The 23,504-nt window shown below is 54.2% G+C and overlaps 8 protein-coding genes across 10 annotated transcripts; 3 read left to right on the top strand and 5 right to left on the bottom strand.

Annotated features, from left to right (window-relative positions):
- Positions 1-530: 530 nt before the first annotated feature.
- H257_10390 (hypothetical protein) lies at positions 531-812 on the bottom strand (the record flags this gene model as incomplete). The annotated part of the gene is made up of 3 exons (XM_009836921.1): positions 531-580; positions 616-657; positions 713-812. The coding sequence occupies 3 exons, from the start codon at positions 810-812 to the stop codon at positions 531-533; spliced, it is 192 nt and encodes a 63-aa protein (XP_009835223.1).
- A 284-nt stretch (positions 813-1,096) lies between these two features.
- Positions 1,097-3,954, top strand: H257_10389 (hypothetical protein). Of its 3 annotated transcripts, XM_009836919.1 has the most exons (6): positions 1,097-1,711; positions 1,792-1,879; positions 1,933-2,227; positions 2,285-2,572; positions 2,747-2,938; positions 3,255-3,954. In XM_009836919.1, exons 1-6 carry the CDS (start codon positions 1,169-1,171, stop codon positions 3,802-3,804), a joined length of 1,956 nt encoding a protein of 651 aa, XP_009835221.1. In that variant the 5' UTR covers positions 1,097-1,168; the 3' UTR covers positions 3,805-3,954. The 3 variants fall into 3 exon arrangements, with proteins under 3 accessions (XP_009835221.1, XP_009835220.1, XP_009835222.1); XM_009836918.1 differs by lacking the exon at positions 2,747-2,938; XM_009836920.1 differs by having other exon boundaries at positions 2,747-3,954.
- Positions 3,955-4,649: 695 nt separating this feature from the next.
- On the bottom strand, positions 4,650-9,128 carry H257_10388 (hypothetical protein). The gene is made up of 5 exons (XM_009836917.1): positions 8,935-9,128; positions 8,561-8,878; positions 8,277-8,507; positions 7,530-7,953; positions 4,650-7,113 (listed from the first exon to the last, which is right to left on the bottom strand). Exons 1-5 carry the CDS (start codon positions 9,076-9,078, stop codon positions 4,781-4,783), a joined length of 3,450 nt encoding a protein of 1,149 aa, XP_009835219.1. The 5' UTR covers positions 9,079-9,128; the 3' UTR covers positions 4,650-4,780.
- Positions 9,129-9,864: 736 nt separating this feature from the next.
- On the bottom strand, positions 9,865-11,076 carry H257_10387 (hypothetical protein). Its single transcript, XM_009836916.1, has 3 exons — positions 10,959-11,076; positions 10,192-10,889; positions 9,865-10,123 (listed from the first exon to the last, which is right to left on the bottom strand). Exons 2-3 carry the CDS (start codon positions 10,844-10,846, stop codon positions 9,900-9,902), a joined length of 879 nt encoding a protein of 292 aa, XP_009835218.1. The 5' UTR covers positions 10,847-10,889; positions 10,959-11,076; the 3' UTR covers positions 9,865-9,899.
- Positions 11,077-11,150: 74 nt separating this feature from the next.
- On the bottom strand, positions 11,151-13,574 carry H257_10386 (hypothetical protein). The gene is made up of 5 exons (XM_009836915.1): positions 13,322-13,574; positions 13,216-13,272; positions 13,068-13,159; positions 12,801-13,008; positions 11,151-12,731 (listed from the first exon to the last, which is right to left on the bottom strand). The coding sequence occupies exons 1-5, from the start codon at positions 13,456-13,458 to the stop codon at positions 11,327-11,329; spliced, it is 1,899 nt and encodes a 632-aa protein (XP_009835217.1). The 5' UTR covers positions 13,459-13,574; the 3' UTR covers positions 11,151-11,326.
- Positions 13,575-14,072: 498 nt separating this feature from the next.
- On the top strand, positions 14,073-15,324 carry H257_10385 (hypothetical protein). The gene is made up of 6 exons (XM_009836914.1): positions 14,073-14,279; positions 14,323-14,436; positions 14,486-14,575; positions 14,642-14,703; positions 14,767-14,968; positions 15,136-15,324. The coding sequence occupies exons 1-6, from the start codon at positions 14,124-14,126 to the stop codon at positions 15,208-15,210; spliced, it is 699 nt and encodes a 232-aa protein (XP_009835216.1). The 5' UTR covers positions 14,073-14,123; the 3' UTR covers positions 15,211-15,324.
- Positions 15,325-15,763: 439 nt separating this feature from the next.
- Positions 15,764-19,644, bottom strand: H257_10384 (hypothetical protein). The gene has a single exon (XM_009836913.1). It carries the CDS (start codon positions 19,604-19,606, stop codon positions 15,899-15,901), a length of 3,708 nt encoding a protein of 1,235 aa, XP_009835215.1. The 5' UTR covers positions 19,607-19,644; the 3' UTR covers positions 15,764-15,898.
- Positions 19,645-19,802: 158 nt separating this feature from the next.
- H257_10383 (hypothetical protein) lies at positions 19,803-23,393 on the top strand. The gene is made up of 2 exons (XM_009836912.1): positions 19,803-21,915; positions 21,973-23,393. Exons 1-2 carry the CDS (start codon positions 19,828-19,830, stop codon positions 23,293-23,295), a joined length of 3,411 nt encoding a protein of 1,136 aa, XP_009835214.1. The 5' UTR covers positions 19,803-19,827; the 3' UTR covers positions 23,296-23,393.
- Positions 23,394-23,504: the final 111 nt, after the last annotated feature.

The following is a 23,504-nucleotide window of genomic DNA, read 5'->3' as shown; positions in this document are numbered from 1 at the left end:
GCTACTTGGTGGCGGTGGTCGTGCCGGACCCAGAGGTCGTGCAGGCATGGGCGGCGGAGCGCAAACTTCCGGACGGAACCAACCTCGCGGCGATGGCGGCGCGGCCCGATCTCAAGGCGGCGATCCTGGCGTCCATGGCAGAGGCGGCCAACGACGCCAAGCTGAACGGGTTTGAATGTGTCAAGGACATTCACGTGCACCCGGATGTGTTTACAGTCGAACACGACCTGGTAACCCCCACGTTCAAGCTCAAGCGACCGCAGCTCAAGGCGTACTTTCAACGGCAAATTGACGCCATGTACGCTGCGGCTCTTTAGTGAAGGCACCGTGATGGGATGGATCGATACTTGGGCAGTAGTACTGTACTAGTCTAAGAATATTGATGGCACTGCGCCTATTACCTTGGAAGAACCTCCCGACCCCTCCTGGTGTGTCGTCCATCTACATTTGTACATACACGTCTGAGTACTGGTAAATAGCGAAAAGCAACGCACACGAGTTGTCGTGATGGATTAAAGAGATTGCGGAAACTAGCTAGTGCCGCCGTCCGTGAGCTTCGGATCCTTCTTCAGTTGCTCGTCTACATGGAAACGTGATACGATAGCATCGACATACCTGGAGCGGCGGAATTGGCCGACCGCTGGACTTGCGCGGATGCTATGGAAGGTGGTATGGCTGCGGACATGCCTTCATGGACGGACTGCTTCGTCACGGCGATGCTGCTGCGACGCAGCGTCCACTTCGCAGGTGTCGATGTCTGCGTTGAAGTTACGCGTAGCGCGCTCGGTCGAGATGGTGCCGATCGCTTCCATTATCGAGATGAGTACCTCGCACTGCATTGGGTTGACCTTGCCCGGTAAGATGGACAAGCTCTCCGGATGACGTTATCGATCTTCATGGGCGAGTGCATCGGACGCTTCTATGATGACATCGTGGGAAGCCAACATGGGTCATGAGTTCCTTCGGCGATGGTTCGGGCTCCTTGACATCTTCATTAAGGACTTCAACATCAAATGTTTATAGCCAATGGCATCGAACTCTCACAAATAGAGGAGTTAGATTGGCTATAATTACTCGATCGTTTCAACTAGGAGACAAAATAATATCTTTGAGTAAAACTGCCATTTGTCGACTAAACCTGGATCTTCTTTCTTCCTTCTTTCCAAGCATGGGCGCGGCCGAGTCTACTTCCCGAGTCTTCTCGCAAGAGATCCCCTTCAGCGACGCGCCTGGGTATGGTCCCATCCGCACAGCCCCCGGCAACCTCCCACTCGCCGACCACACCACGACGTTGTGGGAGAACTTCAAGGTCGGGCTGTCCGTGGGAGCCGACAACCAGTACCTGGGCACCCGGTCGCGCAACGCCAGCGGCAAGGCGGGGCCATATACGTGGCTGACGTACAACGAGGCGCACGACCGCGCCACGCGCATCGCGACGGGGTTCCACCACCTGCTTAAGGTCGGTCGGCAGGAGGTGGTCGGCCTCTTCAGCAAGAACCGTGCCGAGTGGATCCTCACCGAGATTGCGTGCAACCGCATGAGCTACGTGGTGGTGCCGCTGTACGACACGTTGGGGCCGAAAGCGATTCCATTCATCCTCAACCATACCAACATGCGCGTGCTCGTGTGCTCGGGCGACCTCGTCGCCACCGTACTTCAAGCTAAAGGCGACTGCCCCAGCTTGGAGTTTGTTGTCAGTATGGACGATTCGGTAGGTCCCATTCATTGCTCTTCTTCTTGTTTGTTTTTTCACGTTACGTTCATTGCCTTCAACGCCATGGCCATTGTTAGATCACATCCCGGCAGCGCAGCGACGCCGACAGCAAGGGCGTGACCCTCTTGACCCTTCATGAAGTCGAAACAGTGCCTGACGCCACAGGTTTGCGTCTGTCCATATTGTGCTATGCATTGACATGAGACTGCTACATTTAGTGCCGCCGTCGCCGCCGTTGCCGTCGGACGTGTCGACGATCTGCTACACATCTGGCACGACTGGGGACCCCAAGGGCGCCATCCTCACACATCGCAACTACACGACGGCCACGCTCATGCTGGCGGACCGCATCGACTGCCGCGGCCACATGGTGCACATCTCGTACCTCCCGCTTCCGCACGTGATGGAGCGCTGCGTGACCTCCATCATTGCGCGACTGGGGGCGAGCATGGGGTTCTACCAGGGCGACGTGGTTCACCTCATGGACGACATGGCCGAGCTCAAACCCCACTTGTACATACCTCTCCACATTTCCCCATATGCTATTTGTTGTGGTCAACATGGCGGTAGATTCGTGTCGGTGCCTCGGCTGTTCAACCGCGTATACGACAAGATCGTACAGGGCGTGGCGTCGGCGGGTGGCGTGAAGAAGCTCATGTTTGACTACGCATACGCGACCAAGAAGCAGGGGCTCGCGGACGGCACCAACGTCCATGCGCTGTGGGACGCGCTCGTGTTCTCCAAGATCCAGGCGGTGCTGGGGGGCCGCGTCGAGCTGATCGTGTCGGGATCGGCGCCGCTGGCTGCCAACGTCAAGGAATTTTTAAAAATAGCCTTCTCGTGTCGGGTGGAAGAAGGGTACGACGGCATCTGTCTACATACAGCTTATGCATATATCTATATATCTATATTATATATATATATATAGCTTGGAGGTACCCGATTCATGTGTGTGCGATGGTGTTCTTATTTCAGAGCTATCTATGGATGGTGTGGTAGTTAGAACTAGGATTGAGTAGTGTGGTTTGGCAGGTATGGCCTCACCGAAACGGGCGCCGCGACCACGTTGTCACATATCGACATCCCCACGGGCGCGCATGTCGGCATCCCCGTCGCCAATGTCCAAGTCCGACTTGCCGATGTGCCCGAAATGAACTACACGAGCGCCGACGTGCCGCGGCCCCGCGGCGAAATCTGCGTCCGCGGCAACAACGTGTTTGTGGGGTACACATGGACAGCAGCATTGTATTCCATGAGTGGTCACTAGTAGTTACTAGAAGTGGGTGGAGTTCTAGTAGTAGGTCCTAGTAGTAGGTCCTGATCACTGTCCACTGCACGGTGCAGTATACTCAACGACTGAAGTTCATCATCATACGTTAGTTGTACTATAATACTGTGCAGGCGCTCCTCGTAGTAGTACTAGTAGTACTTATTGTAGCAGTGTGCTTTGCCTCGATGTGTAGTTAGTTACCTTAGTATTTGCGATGTGGATTGACAGTGTACTAGCATTTGACTAGTTTTGGTTTTATAATATGGGTAGGTACTACAAGGAGCCAACCAAGACTGCCGAGGTGCTGTCGGCGGACGGGTGGTTCTCCACGGGGGACATTGGGGCGTGGAATGCCGACGGCACTCTGAGCATCATCGATCGCAAGAAGAACATCTTCAAGCTGGCGCAGGGCGAGTACGTGGCGGCCGAGAAGATCGAAAACATCTACGCCAAGAGTCCATTCGTGGGCCAGATCTTTCTGTATGGGGACTCGTACCAGAGCTACTTGGTGGCGGTGGTCGTGCCGGACCCAGAGGTCGTGCAGGCATGGGCGGCGGAGCGCAAACTTCCGGACGGAACCAACCTCGCGGCGATGGCGGCGCGGCCCGATCTCAAGGCGGCGATCCTGGCATCCATGGCGGAGGTGGCCAACGACGCCAAGCTGAACGGGTTTGAATGTGTCAAGGACATTCACGTGCATCCGGATGTGTTTTCCGTCGAACACGACCTGGTGACCCCCACGTTCAAGCTCAAGCGACCGCAGCTCAAGGCGTACTTTCAACGGCAAATTGACGCCATGTACGCCCGTGGACTGAAATAACAATCGAGATTGCATATTCATACTATACTACGACTTTGAAGTAGAAATTAACAATCGAGATTGCATATTCATACTATACTACGACTTTGAAGTAGTAACTAACAATCGAGATTGCATATTCATACTATACTACGACTTTGAAGTAGAAATTAACAATCGAGATTGCATATTCATACTATACTACGACTTTGAAGTAGTAACTAACGTTAATGGATACTTCTGGTGTCCATAAGGTAAAAGTCCAATTTTATTGTGGTCTTTCGAGTGAAATTTCATTGTGGCGTGGTTTCTCGTTGGAATTTAAATCGATTTGATTGGCTACCTCCGATGAGCTCAACATTATTAACCAATCAAAACCTTCTCAATGAAATTCAACCACCAATCAGATCGATTGTGGATCGGTTTGGTCGGCGCGATTCGATTGCACCCCCAAATATTTGTATATCAAATCGACAATACACTGTTATGAATACTTTTGTTCGAGACGTTGCCGTGGAAGGCATGCACCTCGACTCGTACGTGGTGGGTATCGGATTATAAGTTTATATGTATCATGCCTATTACTAGTTAAGAGTATTGAATTCGAGATGTTTTGATTCGAAATTCGGAGACACCCAGAAACAAGTGGCCAATCAAACTACTCTCGCTTTTATGTCTTGAATTTGGTCTACGCAGAATACTATTTTTTGGCATGTTCGGTAAAAACTGACTTTCTAGGAATTGATTGGTTAAACAGCGTCTAGGAATTGATTGGTTAACTGTTAATATGGTTGGTCGACCCTTAAATTGGACTTTTACATTAGTATTGGAAATAACACAATGCCTTTGGCACAGATGAAGCTTGATTGGCTATACAACTCGGACGATACGATGATCGTCTGAACGAGTATACTTACTATTAACTATTAATAGTACTTACGATTAACTATTAATAGTACTCGGTTGTTCATACCAACAGCATACAACGACTGCCTTGTTAAAATGTAAAATCGTCCGGGGGGGTGGCAGTTGACGGGGGAAACGTCGTCGCAGGAAAGTCCCACGTGGAGGTCCCGACGCTCGATTGAAAGTCAGCAAAGTCGGCAAACATATTGTCGGACGAGGCGTCGGCCGGTTCCGTCGCATATGACGTCGGAAAGGCGGCGGCGTTGCTGGCGAACGTGGTCAGAAACGGATCGCTGGCCACCCGTCGATCCCCTAAGGCAGCAGGGGAAAACGTGAAGTCGCCAAAAATGTCGTCGATTGCCGACGTCGTCGCAGAGGCTGCAGCTGATTGTGGCGGTAGTAGTGGGTTGAACGACGTCTCAGATACAAGGTCCGACGGGGTTGTCTCGGTAGCCGGCGGAGATGAAGGGGTCGACATGTCTGCTGGAAAAGCAACAGAGTCTTCGGCGTCCGCGCGGTCAGGTCGTGGCATCTCATCCGACGGAGTGCTGACATCATTAGATGGGGAGGCGCTGGGGTGCGACATCTTGTCGTCGTCGGTCGGGTCGTCATGGGGAAGGCCAAAGAGGCATCCACATCCGTCCACTGCTACGGAATCGGCATCTTGGTGGGAAGGAAGCGGAGGGGGGCTGGCAATCTGCGACACCGTTGGCTCGGTCTTGACCGCCTCGTCGTGGAACGATGTCACAGCTGCTCCATTCAAAGCCGTGTCTTGATCGATGGGGAAGTGGCCGCCTTGAGCTTGGCCGATGGGACTGTTCGACATGTGGTGGTTAGTACCATCATCAGGTACAGGCGACGGGAGTGCTGCTGCTTGGAAGGACCAGTCCAACGCTGCAAAGTCGGCATCGCCTTGGTCACTCTGGAATGCAGTAGCAGTATCACCAGCCTCACCACCTTGGCTACTACTTCCTTGGTCACTAATTCGTCTAGTAGTAGCCGAGATGTGATCGTCTTTATGTGGTTGGCTAGTATGCGACGCGGTGCCGGTCGTCCAGCTGCTGCAATCGGCTTGTGGGTCATTAGTGTCTTGAACGACGGCGACGATTTCAGTGACGTTGGCGGCAAACCCTGTGACATCGTTTTCAAAGCCGCCGCCACCTATGCCTCCTCCAATGGGATCGTCGTTTGACGTTTTAGACCTGTCTGCGACACTGTCGTCGCATGAGGTTGCGCTCGTGGTAAAGTGTCCAAACGAAGGGTCAAAGGCGTCATCGGTGGGGGGAGCTCTTGAACTACTACTGGTGGTGGTGGTCGAGTCGGATGGAAACCAACTGCTGAACCCGTCGGAATCTGCGACAGCGGTATTCCAAGACGCTGTCGCATCGGCATTGTTGATGCCAAATGCCTCGAACGATGCTTCAAACTGGCCAAACGTGTCGTCGCTACTGATGGTCGTGTCTTTGCCAACCAATGCGGAACACGAGGGCGAAGAAGACGGGGGACGAGGAGGAGGCTGATCCCCCGACGAGGCGGCGGCAGCCCCCGACAAACTGTCGCCTCCAAACCCAGGGGTGGTGGCTATTGTCGTCGTGGGGGTGTCAAAAGCTGCTTCAAATGATGACGACGTGGTGTCAACAAAGTCCCCAAACGCAGCAAAAAACGACGACGATGCCGGGGGGGGGTCGAACGGGGCTCCACTGGTTGGCTGTTGTTGGTCGTCGAACAGTGTTGCAAAGGACGGTGGTGTGGTGGTGGTGCTGGTGGCGGGAAAGGCGGCGGCAAACTCTGTCGCAAACTCTGTCGCAAACCCGGGGCTACTATTCGTGGGAGGAGCCACGAGCGGAGGGGGCGGAACGGCGGCGGCGGCGATCGATGCTTTCCGGGAGATCGGACGAGACGTGTCCACAACCGACTGCTTCAAGTCGGACGTTGACCGAGCGGGGGTGGTTGTCGGGGGGAAAGAAGAGGAGGAGGATGCCGCCGCCGCCTTGTCGTCGTCCAAGCCCCCCTCAGACAACCCGACCATGTAATACTTGTCCCCAACACTCAGATCCATGTCGTTCATCGCGTCTAGCGCATCAAATGAGATGGTATTCGTGGTGGTGGCAGAGGCAAACGCATCGAGGACAGCAACCGACGTCTGCGTCGTCGGGGGACCAAAAAACGACGGATGGTTCGGCGGTTGTGTGTTGGAAGTGCTGCCGCCCGTGCCCGCCGCCGACGCCCCGCCGCCACTCGATCCGTCAAAGGCAAAGGAATGGTTGTCTAGAGATGGCGAGAACAAGCCAGCGCCGTCCATGGGGACAACAAACGTCGGCGCGGCAGCACCCGCCATCACTGGCTTGGAAGCAAAGAAATCGACTTGTGGAGTACTAGTAGTAGTTGTCGTTTGAAACGTAGTACTACTAGTAGTTGGGGCCGCTACGTAATAAACGGAGCCATATCAACATGATGTATCATGTACATAGCACGCCGATACACACATTCTATTATATATATACATTATTATTGTCAAGTCGATTCGAAAGTAGAGTGTTTCGGGTGCTCTCAATCGAATGAGCAGCACCACCACATCGACAGACAATCGATGATATATTGACCAATCAGAACCGAGAACACTCATCAACTAGCCAATCAAATCCACGCTTGGACCAATTCCACATCGAATTAGTGTGTGATTGAAATTAGTGTAATACAGGACGAAGCCGCCAGTACAAAGAATCGATCGATAGATTTGGCGAATTATCAACACTAAAGTCTACCAAATATTGGGTAAAACAAAGATAATATATAATACACTTGTATTTGTGATTGATTGTATTAACGAATATTATTACCGTCGTGGTCAAAGGTCGAGTCAAAGCAACTAGGCCGCCCGACTCCATCTTGATTCGTGTCAATGTGCAGAGTAGGCGGATGAAGTCGACGCAGCGCCGCCTCCTTCTGCTCCACCAGCCGCGTGGACTGCTGCTTGAGGTTGGCCAGCGTCTGCAGCAGCGTCTGCACGGGCACTACCGCAGAGGTTGGTTTCGAGTTCTGCAGCTCCAGAAGCTCTTGTGTGACTTGGGCAATGTATCGCAGCAGCACGGATTCCAGTTCGGAGAGGGCCGCGCCGTCGGCGATGGCCGTCGTGTGGCGGGAAGGAAGGACGTACCCCAATGCTTCCACGGCATCCAGGTGAATGTCCAACGTGGATTGCGGGGATGAAGAGGGGATGGGGACTCGAGCTAGCGCTTCCACCAGCTTCTTTTGAGCCCCGAGCTAGGATGATATGACACATAAGGACAATGAAATCCAGTCAAATGATTACGAATGTAAAGGAATGTATCATATACTGGTACTCAGTAGTAGAACGAAAGCACTGTGAAAAAAAATATATATTTATGTGTTGCCCCCTTAACAGTAAATACATACTACTAGTATGCACCACGACACAGATGCAAATATATGTATGTATATATATTATATATGTATATTCTGGGGTGAATAAATATATTTATGCATATATATATATATAACGCGAGCCCTTGTAGTGTTCATGATTATATATATATACATATATATTCTTAGAGAGTTGTGTATACCTGCAGCTCCAGCATGGCGGCCGGTGACTGGCCAGACGACACGTGGTCCAGAGCGATCGGAGGCAGCTCCAGCGTGGGGAAGAGTTCCATGGGAATGGAGGTCGGGAGCGCGGACATGCCGCGCCGCGTCTTGCACACAATCAGGTGCATGGCGATGGTGAACGAGGTCACAGGTAATGGAGTGCTCGTCGACCTGCCGTGGTCCACCAACCGGTAAATGTCGTGCAGTTCCTAGAGGTAGCATTGAGACATCGCATGATGGGATGAGAACGACGACGGCGTACGGGAAGGGGCAGGCCCGACTTTTGAAACAAGTCCATGGCGGCGGCGACACTGATGGTGATGTCGCCGCCGACGGCATCGCGGAAAAGCGTCTTGTACTTGGCTTCGTCGGACGCGGCCATCACAAAGTCCTTCGACATGGCAACTCCACTGATTGTGTGAAGGACTGGCAACGGAAGCAAGTGCGACTTGCCCAACGCGTCGAGGCGCGCCAACTCCAACGGATCCCCTCGTTGCGCCAACGCAATCAGTCCAAGCGCGACGTTGAACTCGTCTTGATTCAAGTAAGGTTGCATGTTGGTGCTGGCCAGCGACCACACCTAGGAATGCCGATGAATACGTCACATACGAGCATGATATACGTAATGTTGCGTACCTGCTTGAGGATCGTGGCGGGGAGCCCGCTCTTGGTGAAGAATTCCACGGCTCTCTTGCCTTCCACCTTGCCTGTTTTGTCCACATCAGCCAGCTGGAACATGCGAGCGTAGAAAGCTTCTTCATCCTTGCTCTTCTCCCACATGTGTCGATCTCACTCACGGACGCGCGGCGGCACTCACGTTAACGTTTCACAGATATATTGTATCAAGTCACCTCCCCAGGCTGGTGCAGGGTTATCCGGATAAAAGATCGTTAACCTGAAAATAGTGTATGTACCATGGGTGTTAATCCAACTATTTACTGTTAACGTTGTACCGGTAGTATTCATATTAGTAATACTAACGCATACTATTAATAGTACTAGGTACTACGTAGTATACTTTAGTATTACTAGACATACTAGCAGCACAAGAAAGTCCCATGAGCGTCAAGTCGTTGTGCCTGCCATGCTTGAAGGTCTTCCAAAGCGGCGAATGCCAGATATATTTATTTGGCCATGGTGACGTGGTGAACAAATATATTTCTTTGTTCACTACTAACTATTATAGGGTTAAAATAGTATAAAAGGAGTAACATTTTCTAGTTTCATGGCGTTTTGAGAATAGATACATTCTCTTTCACGGTATATATTATTATTCCCTTCACGAGTATAGGCAGGACAAATATATTTTTACAAAATATACACTATTAATAGTATATACTTTGAAGTATATTACTGTACCACTACTATATTAATAGGATTCACAACGCATATACTGTATGCCTGAGTATGTTGTCTGTGGACTTGCCAGTCTCAACATGCAGCCACTTCCTCCTCGTCCTTCGTCGCCATTTCTATATATTACAGTAGCACTGTATATGTAGTTCTATTCTCGAAGGATCAGGCTACTACTATATCTACACATCTATCTATACAACAATGTAGAAGAGCAGGACTAGATGAGTCTCTTCTTGTATGTGTGGTTAAGGTTGTTTGTCTGTGGTTTGCATGAGTTTTCGCCGACCGCGGCGGTGGCCGTTGGACTCGTGCGCGTCCTTCTTGCCCACATAGTACGCGCTCGACTTGTGCACCTTGTAGCCAAACACTCGCGGCACGTACACTTGGGCGGGCGGCGACGGGACCAGCGTCAAGTGTGTCATCAGGAACAGATGGGGAAACGTCGTGCCAAAGTACGCGCCGTCAATATCTACAACCTGATATGACGAAAACCTCCAAAACATAATGGGGAAAACTCCCACATTCCCATAAACGTACTTCCTTGGCGCTGGGACTTTGGGAAAAAGATGTCGCGGCACCGAGGGCAAAAGATGTTGACCGTCGTGTGCCGCGGGATGTCCGACTGGCCCACGGGAAGCACCGGCTGGCCCTGGCAGTACACGCGGTGGCACCGCCCAAAGTCCACGTTGTGGTACTTCTCTAGCATCGCCGCCATGCCCTTGGACGTGAGGATGTACCGCGCGTGGATGAGCCCGTACAGCATCTCGGCGGCGGACTCGACCAGCTCCTGCTGCACGTCCGTGAGCGCGTCGTCGTGCGCCGTCTCGACGTCCAGGATCATGTCCATCGCATAGTCGTAGTACGGCACGATGCCGTTCAGCCCCGTGAGGTTGAAGTCGTCGACGATGTAGTCTTCGTCAATCTCGCAAAAGAACTCGTTCCCGCGCAACGAGCAAAACCACGCGATCCAGCTCAGCTCCTCCTCTTCTTCTTCCTCCTCCTCTTCCTCGCTTTCCTCGCTCGCGACGTCGTCACTCGACTCGTCCTCGGACAAGTCGGCTTCCGCCCCAAGCACGTCGTTCTCGTCCAATGCCCGGGGCGTGTCGTTGATAGAGTCCTCGACATGGACCGCGTCGGCAAGGGACAGCGACGACAAGTCGGGCACGATGGATGATTCAGCGTTTGATTCCATGTTGATCAAGGGGGCGGGGTATGTTGTGCACGTTGAGGGCAATCTGTTCTCGACAGCGTCAGACCACACGAGAGATTGAATGGCGTGCATGAAGGCGATGGAATCGACTTACCCTTCAAAGGACGAGAAAGGCGCTGTGTGTCGTCCGTGGGGAAAGTGAGGCCACGTAGACAGTCGGCGGCGGCGGCGGCGGTGGTGGGTCGGGTTGATGCTGCCGCTGCCCAACCAAGTGACTGATTGCAACGGTGTCAACGCGCGACGGTGATTGGCTAAAATCTATTCGACCTTACCTTTTGCATTTCCTAGTAAAACGTAACCTTCTGGACACCACTACCGCGCACGCCGCGGAGGTCTCTACGAGGCGAAGGACGAAGTCGGTGAGTGCCGGGCTGCAGCTACATCATGCACACTGTTCTCGTTGCTTGTATGTCACCATATACAGAAACACATATATTAGATCTCGTCCGGTGTGTGGTGTGCTTATTCCTCGGTGAACCCCGTGATCTCCATGTTGATGACAACCGTGAGCACCTCGCGCAGCTGTTCCTTGGACTTGTACAGGGGCAGGTCGATACGGTTAAAGCACGTGTGGGCACGGGGGTATGCTGTGTCGGTGAACGGAATCGCTTGGAGGGAGAATGGACACAGCTGGCCGTCGTAGCTCACGAGGGCCTTGAAGCCCTGGACCGGCGTTCGGGACGACCCCGTCGCAAACTGCAGGAGGCGCGCCTTGTCTTCGGCTGAAAAGTCCGAAACGATGTCCCAGAACCAGCCAAGCACGGGGGAACGCGCGAGGTCGGGGGAGCACTGGGACGAGGCCCGCCAATCTGCGACGTCGATATCTGGGACACCGCACAGCACGAGCTCGAGCTCTTGGTAGTCGAACACCATGAGCATTTCCTGCGGGATCACTTCAAACAGCCCCGAGAGGAGGTGGTGCAGCTGGCTCGCGCACCGATCTAGCATTAAGTACCGCAGTGTCAATGCCAGGTACTCGGCCTTGTTGGCGTCTGTGACACTGATGTGTCGGCCGTTGGGTTTCAAATCCACTTCAACGATTTGATTGCGCTGGCAGATCTCGGTGCAGCTAAACGTGAGCGCAAGGCAGTCGACGTGGTCATTCTCTTGAAGCCACCGGAGGCCGCTGTACTTTTGCGGGTCCAGGTACTGAATGTCATGGAACGAGATGGGCACCCCCAGCATGTGCTTGAGCAGCGGCAGGCACGGCCGCGCGGCGAGAAGATGGCCGCTCAGTAGCGCGCGGCCAAGCAGCCGCCCCGTCGCTTTGAAGTACAGCAGATGGTCCTTGGTTACTTCGGCCGAGTGTGCGTCAATGTAGAACGCGCCGACATCCTTGTGGCATGATTGAAAGAGCCCGAGGGAATCGTCAAACAGTTCATCCGTCAAGATGGTAAACCATTCGCGCTCGAGGCCGCCGGCGTCCAGCCCCGACTCGCCCATGAACTCGATGCGCAGCGGCATGTACATGTGCTGCTTCTGCATGCCGAGCACCTGCTCGAACGACTCGACGAGGACGTTGGCGCGGCGAACTTTGATTTTGAGCCGGCCTTCCTTCCACGTGTTCTTGAGTCCATGCATTTGCGCGACGAACCACGCGTACTTTTCCGTGAACGGCATCGCCGCGACCACATGCAGCACCTCCAGGTCCGCGTCGTGGATGGCGTTGCCGTCAAACGATATGAGCGCGTCGGCGCGGGATGTCGACGCGAACGTCAGCCGCACGTCGTGTCCGTCGACGGATGGGACGACCCGCGCGACAAAGCCTTCGGTGGGAGATGCCGCCGCCGCCGCCGTCGTCATGGTGCTTCGAGTCCAGTACCCCCGTCCGTCGGAATCGACTTGCCGTACCCATTCTTTGCGTTTTCTATCGTGTTATAAGACAAGGACTTGTTTGATGCGGGCTGGAGGAGGATCATGGGAGTGTCGTACGTACCGCGCGGCGTCTTGACGCGCGTTCAACCGCCGGATCTTGAACGCTTTGTTGCGATCGACAAAGGAGAGACGGGAGGTCGTTGCCGGCATGCTCACAGACTTGCGGCGGGGATGGGATGATGCACGACTCGATTCACTCGTGATGGCATCTCGATCCGAGGAACGATGCGCCGTGGATGTCCCGAGCAGTGTTGCTGTCAACGAAAAACCTGCATGGCAGTTGATATGGTTAGACGAACGTGCACATTGGGATGAAGGGTGGGCCTACCACGCTCGGTTCCACAGAGCACGCAACACGGCTTGGCCACGTTGTTGCAAAAGTCGCAAATCTCACACTTCCATTGATCCTCTGTGGGGACCCTATGACGATCGATGAGATACTCACTGGGGTGGAGACGACATCAACGAACGTGTACCCTCTCTCGAGATCTTGGTGCCCATAGGGTGTGCCGGATTGATTCCCCAACAGATTCCTGCATTCACATGAGCGAGTGTACTGATCGCCAGTTCGAGGAAGGGTACCGTTGGATCATGTCGACGCGCATACGCTGCTGGCGCTGGAACTGCTTCCGTGCCACATGCAGCACCACCAACGTGGTGATCACCACCCCCATGATGGTGCAGTACCATGCCCAGTACACCGCCGGCTGAATGTACATGACCCACGACAGATTGTGTCAATCCGCCGCGGTCAAAACATGGAGCCGCCTTCGGATTGGTTGCAGCGAATGTCGTTCTGTCGTTATATATTCGTCGATTAAATTTTGTCCAATCATATACCCTCATTGTATTTATAGCCAATGAAATGAGGCGGACCGCTTTGTTCCTTACTTCGAAGTACATTTCATTGGCTCGTGAAACGAATTGAAAACATATTTTGATTGGTTTGATTGGTTTGACTGTCGCCTGTTGCACACGAATAATATTAATATTTACTTCGAAGTACGAAGTATTAGGGTACAGTATACTAACATTACATAGTACTATTAATAACTGTATAGTACAGTAGTACTAGTAATATATATTCCGTCTTGAAATATTGTTCACACCAAGCTGCAATGAATCTTAAGAGCACACAAAGACGCTGGTTGAACTTGTGTATTTGGTGAGCATCGATCTCAAAGTAACGTTACTATTAATAATAATATCTACTTCGAAGTATTAATATTTCAGCGCTTGGATTCCCGGCCATTCATCCATCATTTATATATTTGCTGATAAATGATCTAAAGTTCTCGTCAGAATATATTCAGAGAAGGTCATAATACGTCTAGTTTATTTGCCAATTTCATTCGAATATCGAATTTCGGCAACGTAGCCCCTGATGGGAACGACACCGCACAGTGTCGCTGGCACGGCTGGACGATGCGTGTTACTCAGCGGTCCGTTTGAGACGTGCGTACAAGTCGCCCTTGGAATGATCGCAATGTCGGTTCTGGTGGTGAAGCGGCACGGTGAAAAGCCACGGCGGCCTCTGGGGGTACAGGTTTCATCCACGTGTTCCTTCTTCACGTGATCGACAGGTGTGGCTGTTTGATGCGTCGAAGCAAGCCATCGGCGCTGGCGTCGCGCATGCAGCCAACATTGCCATCGCCATCGCTTTGGTCGGGTTTACAGACAAGGGCGCCACCGACGAGGTTCCCACCTTCCTCGTTCCACATGTCATCTTCATCTGTGCATTATTAGTGTGCCATGTACTTTGTCAACTTTGCATTGGACACGAGTTTGGGCGTGGTGTTCAACTGGGTGCTTCTGACGCTGCTCACGTCCACGGCCGTACGTTGCCTTCGTCATCATCCTCTCGTCGAACCTTCCACCCAACATAACCACATGTATATATAGAAGCAATGCAACTGGACATCCCTGCAGTCCCCTGGCGATTACGGTGACCCCGTTCGAGTCCGGTATGTACGCCACTCTCGAAACCACGTCGCATATGCATAATACATACATGTATGGGATAATAGGGTGTGGCTCATGCAGCTGACGTCGTGGCTGGCCATCATCTTGACTGCGAAACTGATCATCGGCTGCGGTATCGTGTACTGCCAGGCCGTGCTGGTGGACTTTGCAGTTTGGGTGTTTGCCCCGCTCGAGGCACATCCGCGTGTGGAGCTAGTGGTCGTCATGATTGCGTGTCCGTGTCTGATGAATGCGCTGCAATTCTGGGTATATATATATATATATTATGGGTATATATATATATATTATGGGTATATATATATATATATATTATGGGTATATATATATATATTATGGGTATATATATATATATATATTATGGGTATATATATTCATTCTCGAGCAGTCGTTGGATTCATTCGAGATGGTGTTAGGTACAAGACAGTTTTCTGAAAAAGAAAGCCAAGTACGATTTGCTTCCGCGCACAGATACCAAAGGCCTCGTATGACTCGACTTCCGTTAGGACCATACCTTCCAACTTGTATATGGGTCGGACGCCATTTAATTTAGCAAAAGAAAATTCTATCACTTGAAAAATATCAACCCAGTTTGCCATTCTCTACCAAGTCTTGATGGCGGCGCTGTGTGGGACCGTGATGGATGGCGGTTGCGTTTGGAGGACGCGCATGGTGTTGGAGTTCTATCTACGAGGAGGATAGAACTTAGGATCGAACGTCATCGCATGAGGTGATACCATATGCATTTGCATATACAGCCGATCAGTATCGTTCATGCAATAAAGTGCCACAAACGTTGTCGCATACGTCTGTCGTGATCGCCCTTTTCCGACCATCCTCCAAGACCTGGTACGGGTCATCGTATGCGACAACGTGGATCGGATTGACGACAAAGTCGACTTGATCTGCGACAACGTTGTATGCGGCCGATATATCTGCTGAATCGAACAATTATTTCGAGTATGATTTATATTATAATATGCTCGTATAGATATAATGAATTGGTCTTGGTGCCCTTTTCCAGGCTTGTACGAAATACTGTTTGTTTGCACGAAGAATCTGTGAATATATAATTAGTCGACACGATAGTGCTAAATTGAGTGAGTATTTTCGTTAATTCAATGAAAAAAAGTTCATATGGCGGTGGTATGTGTGTGATGGGGGGGGGTGGCAGAGGTATTAAATCGTCAGGTCCAAGTACGTACGCCCATATGAGTTGGCCGCGTCGTCTTCGATCACGGGGTACGCCGGGGTCAGTGCGTCTTGGCTGTACATGTAGAGCGAGTTGTAGATCTTCCAGTACACTTCGCGGACGCGGCGCGCGGGGTGGAACAGCCCTTGAAGGCAAAACTGCAAAATCACATGAGCCCCCAGGGCCACGCGGCAGCCTTCGATCGCGTCAAACACCGCGCCAATCACATGCGGCGACGTCTCAAAGATATTGGGCCACACAAAGTTGAGCAGGTGAATCACAGCATCTTCGCAGCCGAGGCCGGCGACCCCCAGCGCCAAATGCTTGACAGTCGTGGCAGCAGTCTGCCGATGCACCAAATCTCGGTCCATCAGCGCATCCTGCAGCAGCGGCGTCACAGCGTAAATGTAGTCCTTGCCCATCTCGCCAATGTACTCAAACATGAACGAAAATGCCTTGAGCACGCCGTTCTGGACGTTCATCTCGGGCACGCGGTACTCGTTCATGAGCGCGGGAATGACAGTGTACGGCGAGCACGTCTCGGCCACGATCGCGATGGCCACGGTGGTACACACGCGGTTCTGCCGCTCCTGAACCTTCAAGTTGTTGAGCAGCGTGTGGAGCACATCCTGAGGCCCGATTGCCTTGGCAATGTACCCAAAGGTATTGACGGCGGCGCGGCGGATGCCCTTCTTGTGCGCCTTGAGCATCTCGAGCAACTCAAAGCAGATGCGCATCCACTCGCGCGCGCTCACGAGCTCGGCGCCGCGGTCGGCTATCCGCCCGACCAAATCGATGCAGTTTTCCTGTACTTTTTCGTGCCGGTTCTTTAGAATCGGCGTCAGTCGCGGAAGCAGGTCCTTGATCGGGGGGGTCATTTTGGTCATACCAATCACGTTCACGATGGCCTTGAGCGCGCCGAGGATGCTGCCCAGGACTTCGGGGTACTCCTCGCCCAAGTACTCGTACAAGACGACCCCCATGTGCCCCATGAGCTGCTCCTGGTCGCATGTCTTCATCACGACCGCGATGCGGCCGATGAGGTCGGCCGCTTGCATGCGCACCTTGGCGGGTTTGTTATTCAGACGCCACTTGATCGTGCCGCAGATCTGGGGCAAATAGTTGTTTGCGCGCAGGCCGAGGGCGTTCACGACCACCCCAAACCCGTTCAAAAGGGCAGTCGTGTCATCCGACGTTTGCTCTTGAAACGCGTACAGCATGCCGTCAATCAGCTTCTCCTCCAGCTCCGTGTTGATATCCGTCACCCCCAGGTTCTGCACAATGTTGTCGATGGCTTCCATGACCATCCGCCGGTATGGCTCGGACTCGTCCTTGAGGTCGTCCGCCACACGCCCAATGATTTCCGCGGCGCCGACGCTGTTGGCCAGCTCCACCGTCGTTTCCACCAGCTGCTTGTAGTTGCGCCGGTCCAACGCCATGCGGCGCACCCAGAAATGTCGGAAAAAGTCGGGCAACACATGCGTCTGCACGTACGACGGGGTCACGCCGTCTGTGGCCGCGCACTGCTTGACTACTTTGAGCACAATCTTTTTCATCTCTTCGTCTGGGCTTTGAAACTCGCGGATCAGAATCACCATTGCCTCGCGCGTGTAGTAGTTGGCGCAGTTGGCGTCCATGAGCGGGATGATGTACCCGATGGCCTTGAGGAACGCCGCGAGGCCCTTGCCGCGGTGCTGCCGGATACCTTTCCACAGCGGACGGATCACTGAGTCGAACGATTCGATTCCGTACGGATGCGCGGCTTCTGCCAGCGACGCCAGCGACAGCGCCGTGATGGTCCGGACCTTCTGCTGCTCGTCCACGAGCCCATGCCCGACACACTCGACGAGGTGCTTGAGGTGCGGCAGCACGGCGCACCCCATGAGAATCGCCACCTGCTGCACAATCTTGATGCCAGTGTGCCGCGCCTCCCACGACTTGCGCGACGTGCACACGGCCTTGAGGAACGGCAGCAGCGCCGGGATGCCGAGCGCCGACGCCACCACCGCGAACGCGCGCGCCGTCGTGTTGCGGACGTACTCGTCCGAGTTGTCAATATCTGGGCGCATGGTCGAGATCATCGTGGCGAGGCCCGCCGCCTTGCTCAAGTTGGAGATGATCTCTCGGCCTTCCACGCGGGCATAATAGTCTTCGTCGATCAGCAGCGGCTCAATCACCACGAGGATCTTGTGTACGAACGGCCGCACGAGGTCGTCTAGCTTGTACAGAATGCGGTCGATTACTTTCACGAGTAGATGGCGCTCCTGGTCTTCCAGCGTCGGCGCCATGAGCAGCGGTAGAATCTGGTTGAAGAGGGGCCCCGCGCCCAGCTCGCGCGCCTTCTCGGTCAGCTGGCGAAGCGACTGCTTGCGCTGCGGCGGCGTCCCGTTTTTGATCTTGAGCAGCATGCGCATGATCTTGCGCTCCTTGGCCGTCTCCGGGTCCAGCGACTCGTCCTCTACTTCTTCCATCAACTTGCCAAAGTACTGGTAGTCTTCGGGCTTGATGTACGGCATATCGCCGCCAGAGGGGGTCTCGCCGCCAGGTTGGAGCCCATAGTCGGACGCCGAGGGCGTCTGGCCCATCTGGAACCCGGGGGTCTGCCCCATGGGCGTGGGCGTGGCCATGAGTTTGCGCGACGGCGTCCGGATCGGCATGTACGATGCGGGGGGGTCCAGCACCTTGTACCCTGTCGTGGGGAACATCGAGTCGAGCTCGTCGTCCGTGAGCGGGCGGTTTCGCTCTTCAATCTCGCGCTCCCACCGCAGCCGCTGCACGACCTCGGGCATCACGTGCGCCGCCAACGACCCGCCCGGCGTCATGAGCGCCGCGCTGGTCGGGGTCCGGTTGTCGTCCATGAGAGGTGTTTCGTCCCAGCGCGAACGCTTCCGGCCGGGCGTCGGCGTCGCGTCAAACGAGGACGATGAAGAAGTGGCTTGGGGTGTGGCGTCCCACTTCTTTTCGGCACCACCCGCCGGCGCGGGGGTTTCGTCCCACCGATTCTTCTTCGGGGTCGGCATGTCGGCCGCCACGGGCGTAGCATCCCATTGCGAGCTGCTCGGGACTTTCTTGTCGGTCGAGTGGTCTTGGTCCCATTCCGAAGACGACTCTTCTTCCGTGGTGGCACCTTCGCTCGCGTTGCCGCCTGCATCGTCCCATCGTCGTTTCTTCTTTTTTGTCGTGGTGGAGGAGGATGCAGCCGCGGCGACGACGACGTCGGCGGCGGCGTGTTCCTCCTTTTGCTTGCGGATCTTGCGGATCACTTCGTCGCGCTCGGCATCAAGCTTTTGATTGTGCATGATTTTGCGAAAACTTGACGCGTTCGAGCCATCGTCGGTCGTCGTTCGCTCAAAAGCGTCTTGGCGCGTGGGCGACAACGTCTGATGCAGTCGGCGCCTCTGGTAGTCGCTTTCACGCTCGGTGATGACACTGTTGACCAACCCGCTGCCGTTGGCTTCGCGGTAGTCTTTGTCTGCAAATGGATCGTAGTTGTCGTCGATCAACCCGTCCGACGCGCGCCCTTTGTTGGGTCCGGCGGCCAAACTTCGGCTGCTCGTGTCCTCGTCGTCCAGCGTCCGAGAGTACCCAGCGTACTTGTCGTCACTGGCGCTCTCATAGATGTCCGAGTCAAAATGCTTCCCCGCAGACGTCAACGCGATCTTGTCCCCATCCCCATGCTGCTGCTTGGACGTCATCTGTGGATCGTTCTTTCCTTCGCTTGTGGGCCGCGAACTCTCTGGGACTGGGCCAGAGAATAATTCGCCAATTATCAGCCAATCGCAGGCGTCTATTTTGTATTTTCGAGAAGCCTAAATGCATATTTTTGACTCCACCACACTTCGACTTCGATCTACGGTTGAACTTCGACGAACTTTCTATTGGCCAACAAGCGCACCATTCGACATCATCATCGGCCATGTTCGTCAACGTCCCGACCGCCGAGGATGCGGTCGTGGCGATGCTGCGTGATGTCTCTCATGCCAGAGCATTCATCCAAGAGGAGATGCGAGGCGCAGACGACTCTATCGAGAACGAACAGTCCTATGCGCTGCATGTCCGCGACAGAACCAAGGACGTGGATCGACCCTCCAACGACCTGATCGAGTCGGACCGAGTGCTTGGTACGGCGTGCATGTGCTGGTGGGCATTGCAGGCCACTTCCAGCTTGCCTGCGCCGCTGGCGTTGACCTTGACACGGAAGCGAGATGTGCTCCAAGACGATTCCGAGATGGAGATGTTCACCGTCGGCGACGCCAAGCTCTATCCCGTCGCCCCGGCGACCACTGTCGACGAGTTCATCCAAGCCACGACTCCTCCATCAATCGAATCATCGAACAACAAGAAAGCTATACAGGTTCTACAGGCATCCACAGACGACGTGTACTTTGGACTGTCGTCGGCCGCGCCAGTAGTGGGTCACCTGACGCCGAGCGTGCCGCTGTCGCCGCTGTCCGTCCTCAACGACGACCCCCGAAGCAAGTGGTTCCTATCCCCAGGCGATCTTGCCGCCAATTTGCATGTCGACTTTACCTCGGACGTGTATGTCGTGTCCGTCGACTTGTTCGAAGCCGCCATCGTCGCCGTCGCGCTCGTGTTGGCGGGGCACCCACGTGTGCACCTATGCAGCTTTGGGTTGAGGGAATCGTGGCCATTGCTTCCGAGCCATGTTACATGCGAGTTGTTCGCCCCATCCAGTGCCCATGTTGCCAACATCGACGATGGAAGTTTTGATATCTCCCATCACCATCCCAAGCCCCATGCCGACGACGAATTTGTGGCGCCGATGGACTCGAAAGCCAAGGAAGTCGTCATGGCCGAGTACACTGCTTATCTATCATCCAGCGCTCAAACCAAAGAAGACACCGAGTCGTCCACAGCGCCACCACAGGATGACTACCACGCCGACTTCTTCACCATGCCATCCCCATTATCCAAGGCAAAGTTCCTCGACGTTGCCCAAGTGATCTATCAGTACTCATCCTTGTGTCTTGCGCCATTTGGCGTGCTCTGTCTCAATCCGAACGTGGTCAACACGACCATGCTCGAAGCCAAGCTCAAGGGTAGTCCGATTCTGCAAGAAGTGGTCGAAACCGTGTCCGATCTGGTGTACGACCTCGTCGATCTCGACGAAAGCACCATGGCCATGAGTTCTCAAAAGTGGCTTCACGACAGCCGCGACGCTGACTGTGTCGCACATATGCAGCGCATCCAAGAGCTGCCCCAGACCCTCCTCAAACCGCCGCCGGTGGTCGACGTCACGGTGGCGCCCGTCGACGAGCCGGCCGTGCTCGCGATGGTCGCTACGATCGAAGCGAGTATTCGGCGTACTCTGGCAGCCAAAGTCCCCTGGGCCGTCACCCCAGCGGCAGCAGCACAACCGCTTCAAGTTGTGACACCTGAATCCCCCCAACCGATCTCAGAACTTACGTGGTACCCGTGCGTAGCCTACCAATTGGGCTATCGGTTCACATCATCTCGGTCGAATCACCCTAAAAAGCAAAGCTCGTTGCAAGTAAAAGCCAAGATCCAGGCTGTGTTTGAAGGCATCCAAGCTGCTCTGAAAGCCCAGGAATGTCCGACTTTGGATGCGATCCAACTGCAAGCTGTCATCAACAGCGTTCAATCCGACATGAACGCTGTCCTGGCGTCGACGTTCTCGTCGCATCATGTCGTGAATGACGATGTCGCAGATGAACAAGCCAAACCCACCGACGACGGCGCCCTTGCCGCGTTTGGCGCCAAGCTCCGCACCGGCGACTTTAGCGTGCGGCGGCTCGACGACGACGAAGCTATCAAACGGTACACGGAAGCTCTGAACTGCCTGCCAGTCAACAACACGGCGGTCGTGGAGGCGCTCACCAAGCGAGCCAAGTGCTACGTCCGAACCAACCGTCTGGAGCTGGCGGCTGCCGATTGCAAGCTGGCCCTCGACCTGTCGCCGTACTGCGCCGATGCGTATGCGGTAAAAGGCGCTATTGACGAACAGCACAAGGACTTCAATTTGGTATGTAATTCTGGATCACGTCACTTTGCACTTTGGATCACTTTGCACTTTGGATAGGCGCTGCAACACCACGTGCTGGCGTTCATATTGGGCGGATCCCGGCAACTCGATGTGGCCGAAGTGATTGAGCGTGTGTCCAAATTAGTCGGGCGGGATCAAGCTAAGAGTGTGTGGGCGAACATGGCGAAGCGCCACGAACTGCCTTCTTCGTGGCTCGTGGACAGCTACTTTCAGTCGTTTAGCCGGGATGCGGATGCCGGCGTGAGCACCGTCCACGTCAAGAGCCAATCAAAATCGGACGACGCGGTTTCAAACGTTTTAAACGACGACCAGTTTGACGACTTGCTTGTGCAAGCTATCGACCACAAACGTTCGAAACGCTACGCCCAAGCGCAAGCGCTGTTTGCTACGTTGGCGGCATATGTTAGTACTACTACTACCACCACCGACGACGAGCCCGAGAACCTCGACAACGTGCTGGACGGTGCTAGTACTACTACTACTACAACTAGTACATCCACCGCCAAGAAGGTGTTCAAAACCAAGCGTGATCGCCACGTCATTGCACTCAACTTCCATGCCACCTTCCTGTACATTGCCGGGGATGTCGAGAGCGCGCTGGCCGTCATCGACGAGGCGCTGGCTCTGGACGACACGCACCTCAACTCGGTGGTCAAGAAGGCCGGGTTCCTCTGTGAGTTGGGCGAGTTCGAAGCCGCCGACGAGTGCTTCACACATGCCGCGACGGTGGACGAGAACAGCGGCGACGTATACCTCCATCGCGGGCAGATGGAGCTCATCCAGGGCGACTACGCGGCCGCGGTGTCGTCGCTGCGGCGGTCGATGACGCGGTGCGAGTCGCTGGCCGTGACCCACATCTCGTACGCCATGGCGCTGTACAAGGCAGGGTCGGTCTACCAGAGCGTGGATGTGTTCAAGTCGGCGTTGGAGCAGTTCCCAACCTCCCACGAGGTGCACCTCTTCTATGGCGACGTCCTGTCAGATCGCGCCGACTATGGCCTAGCCATGGAGCACCTGAAGAAGGCGGTCGAGTTGTCCCCCGCGTGTCCGCTGCCGTGGCTGAATGCCGGCCGCATCTTCGTGGCCACCAACGACGCCGGCCACGCCATCGCACACTTTGAGCAGGCGCTGCAAGTGGACCCGCGGTGCAGTGCCGCGCATTTGGACCTGGCGCAGGTGTACTTTGCCCAAGGCAAGGTCGACCGCGCGATGGAGCACTTTGACGTGGCCACGACCACGTGTCGGTTCCTCCCAGAAGTGGAAGACGCGTGCGCGTGCCGAAGTGTTGCGATGATGCAGTTGAAAGCCACGACCATACTCGGGGTCGAGCTACGACATCTGCTCAAATCGCAAAAGTAATGCAAGACAAGTCATCAGATTTTCATCCTTGTTGAGATTGTCGGGAGCTTCTATTACTGTATGTAGATGATGCTACGGCAGTACTACTCCGTCCCAAATTACCTCCACGTTTCAACTTCGACTCACCTCAAAATTTGACTCATGTACCCAATTTCTACGAAATTTGTACCAATGAGAAGCTGGGAATTCGGTATTTTGCTTGCTCATGT

This window comes from Aphanomyces astaci (genome assembly GCF_000520075.1).
Source record: "Aphanomyces astaci strain APO3 unplaced genomic scaffold supercont1.28, whole genome shotgun sequence".
Taxonomy (NCBI): domain Eukaryota; phylum Oomycota; class Saprolegniomycetes; order Saprolegniales; family Verrucalvaceae; genus Aphanomyces; species Aphanomyces astaci.
Note: the sequence above shows the minus strand (reverse complement) of the source record. Positions and strands in the feature narration are given on the sequence as shown.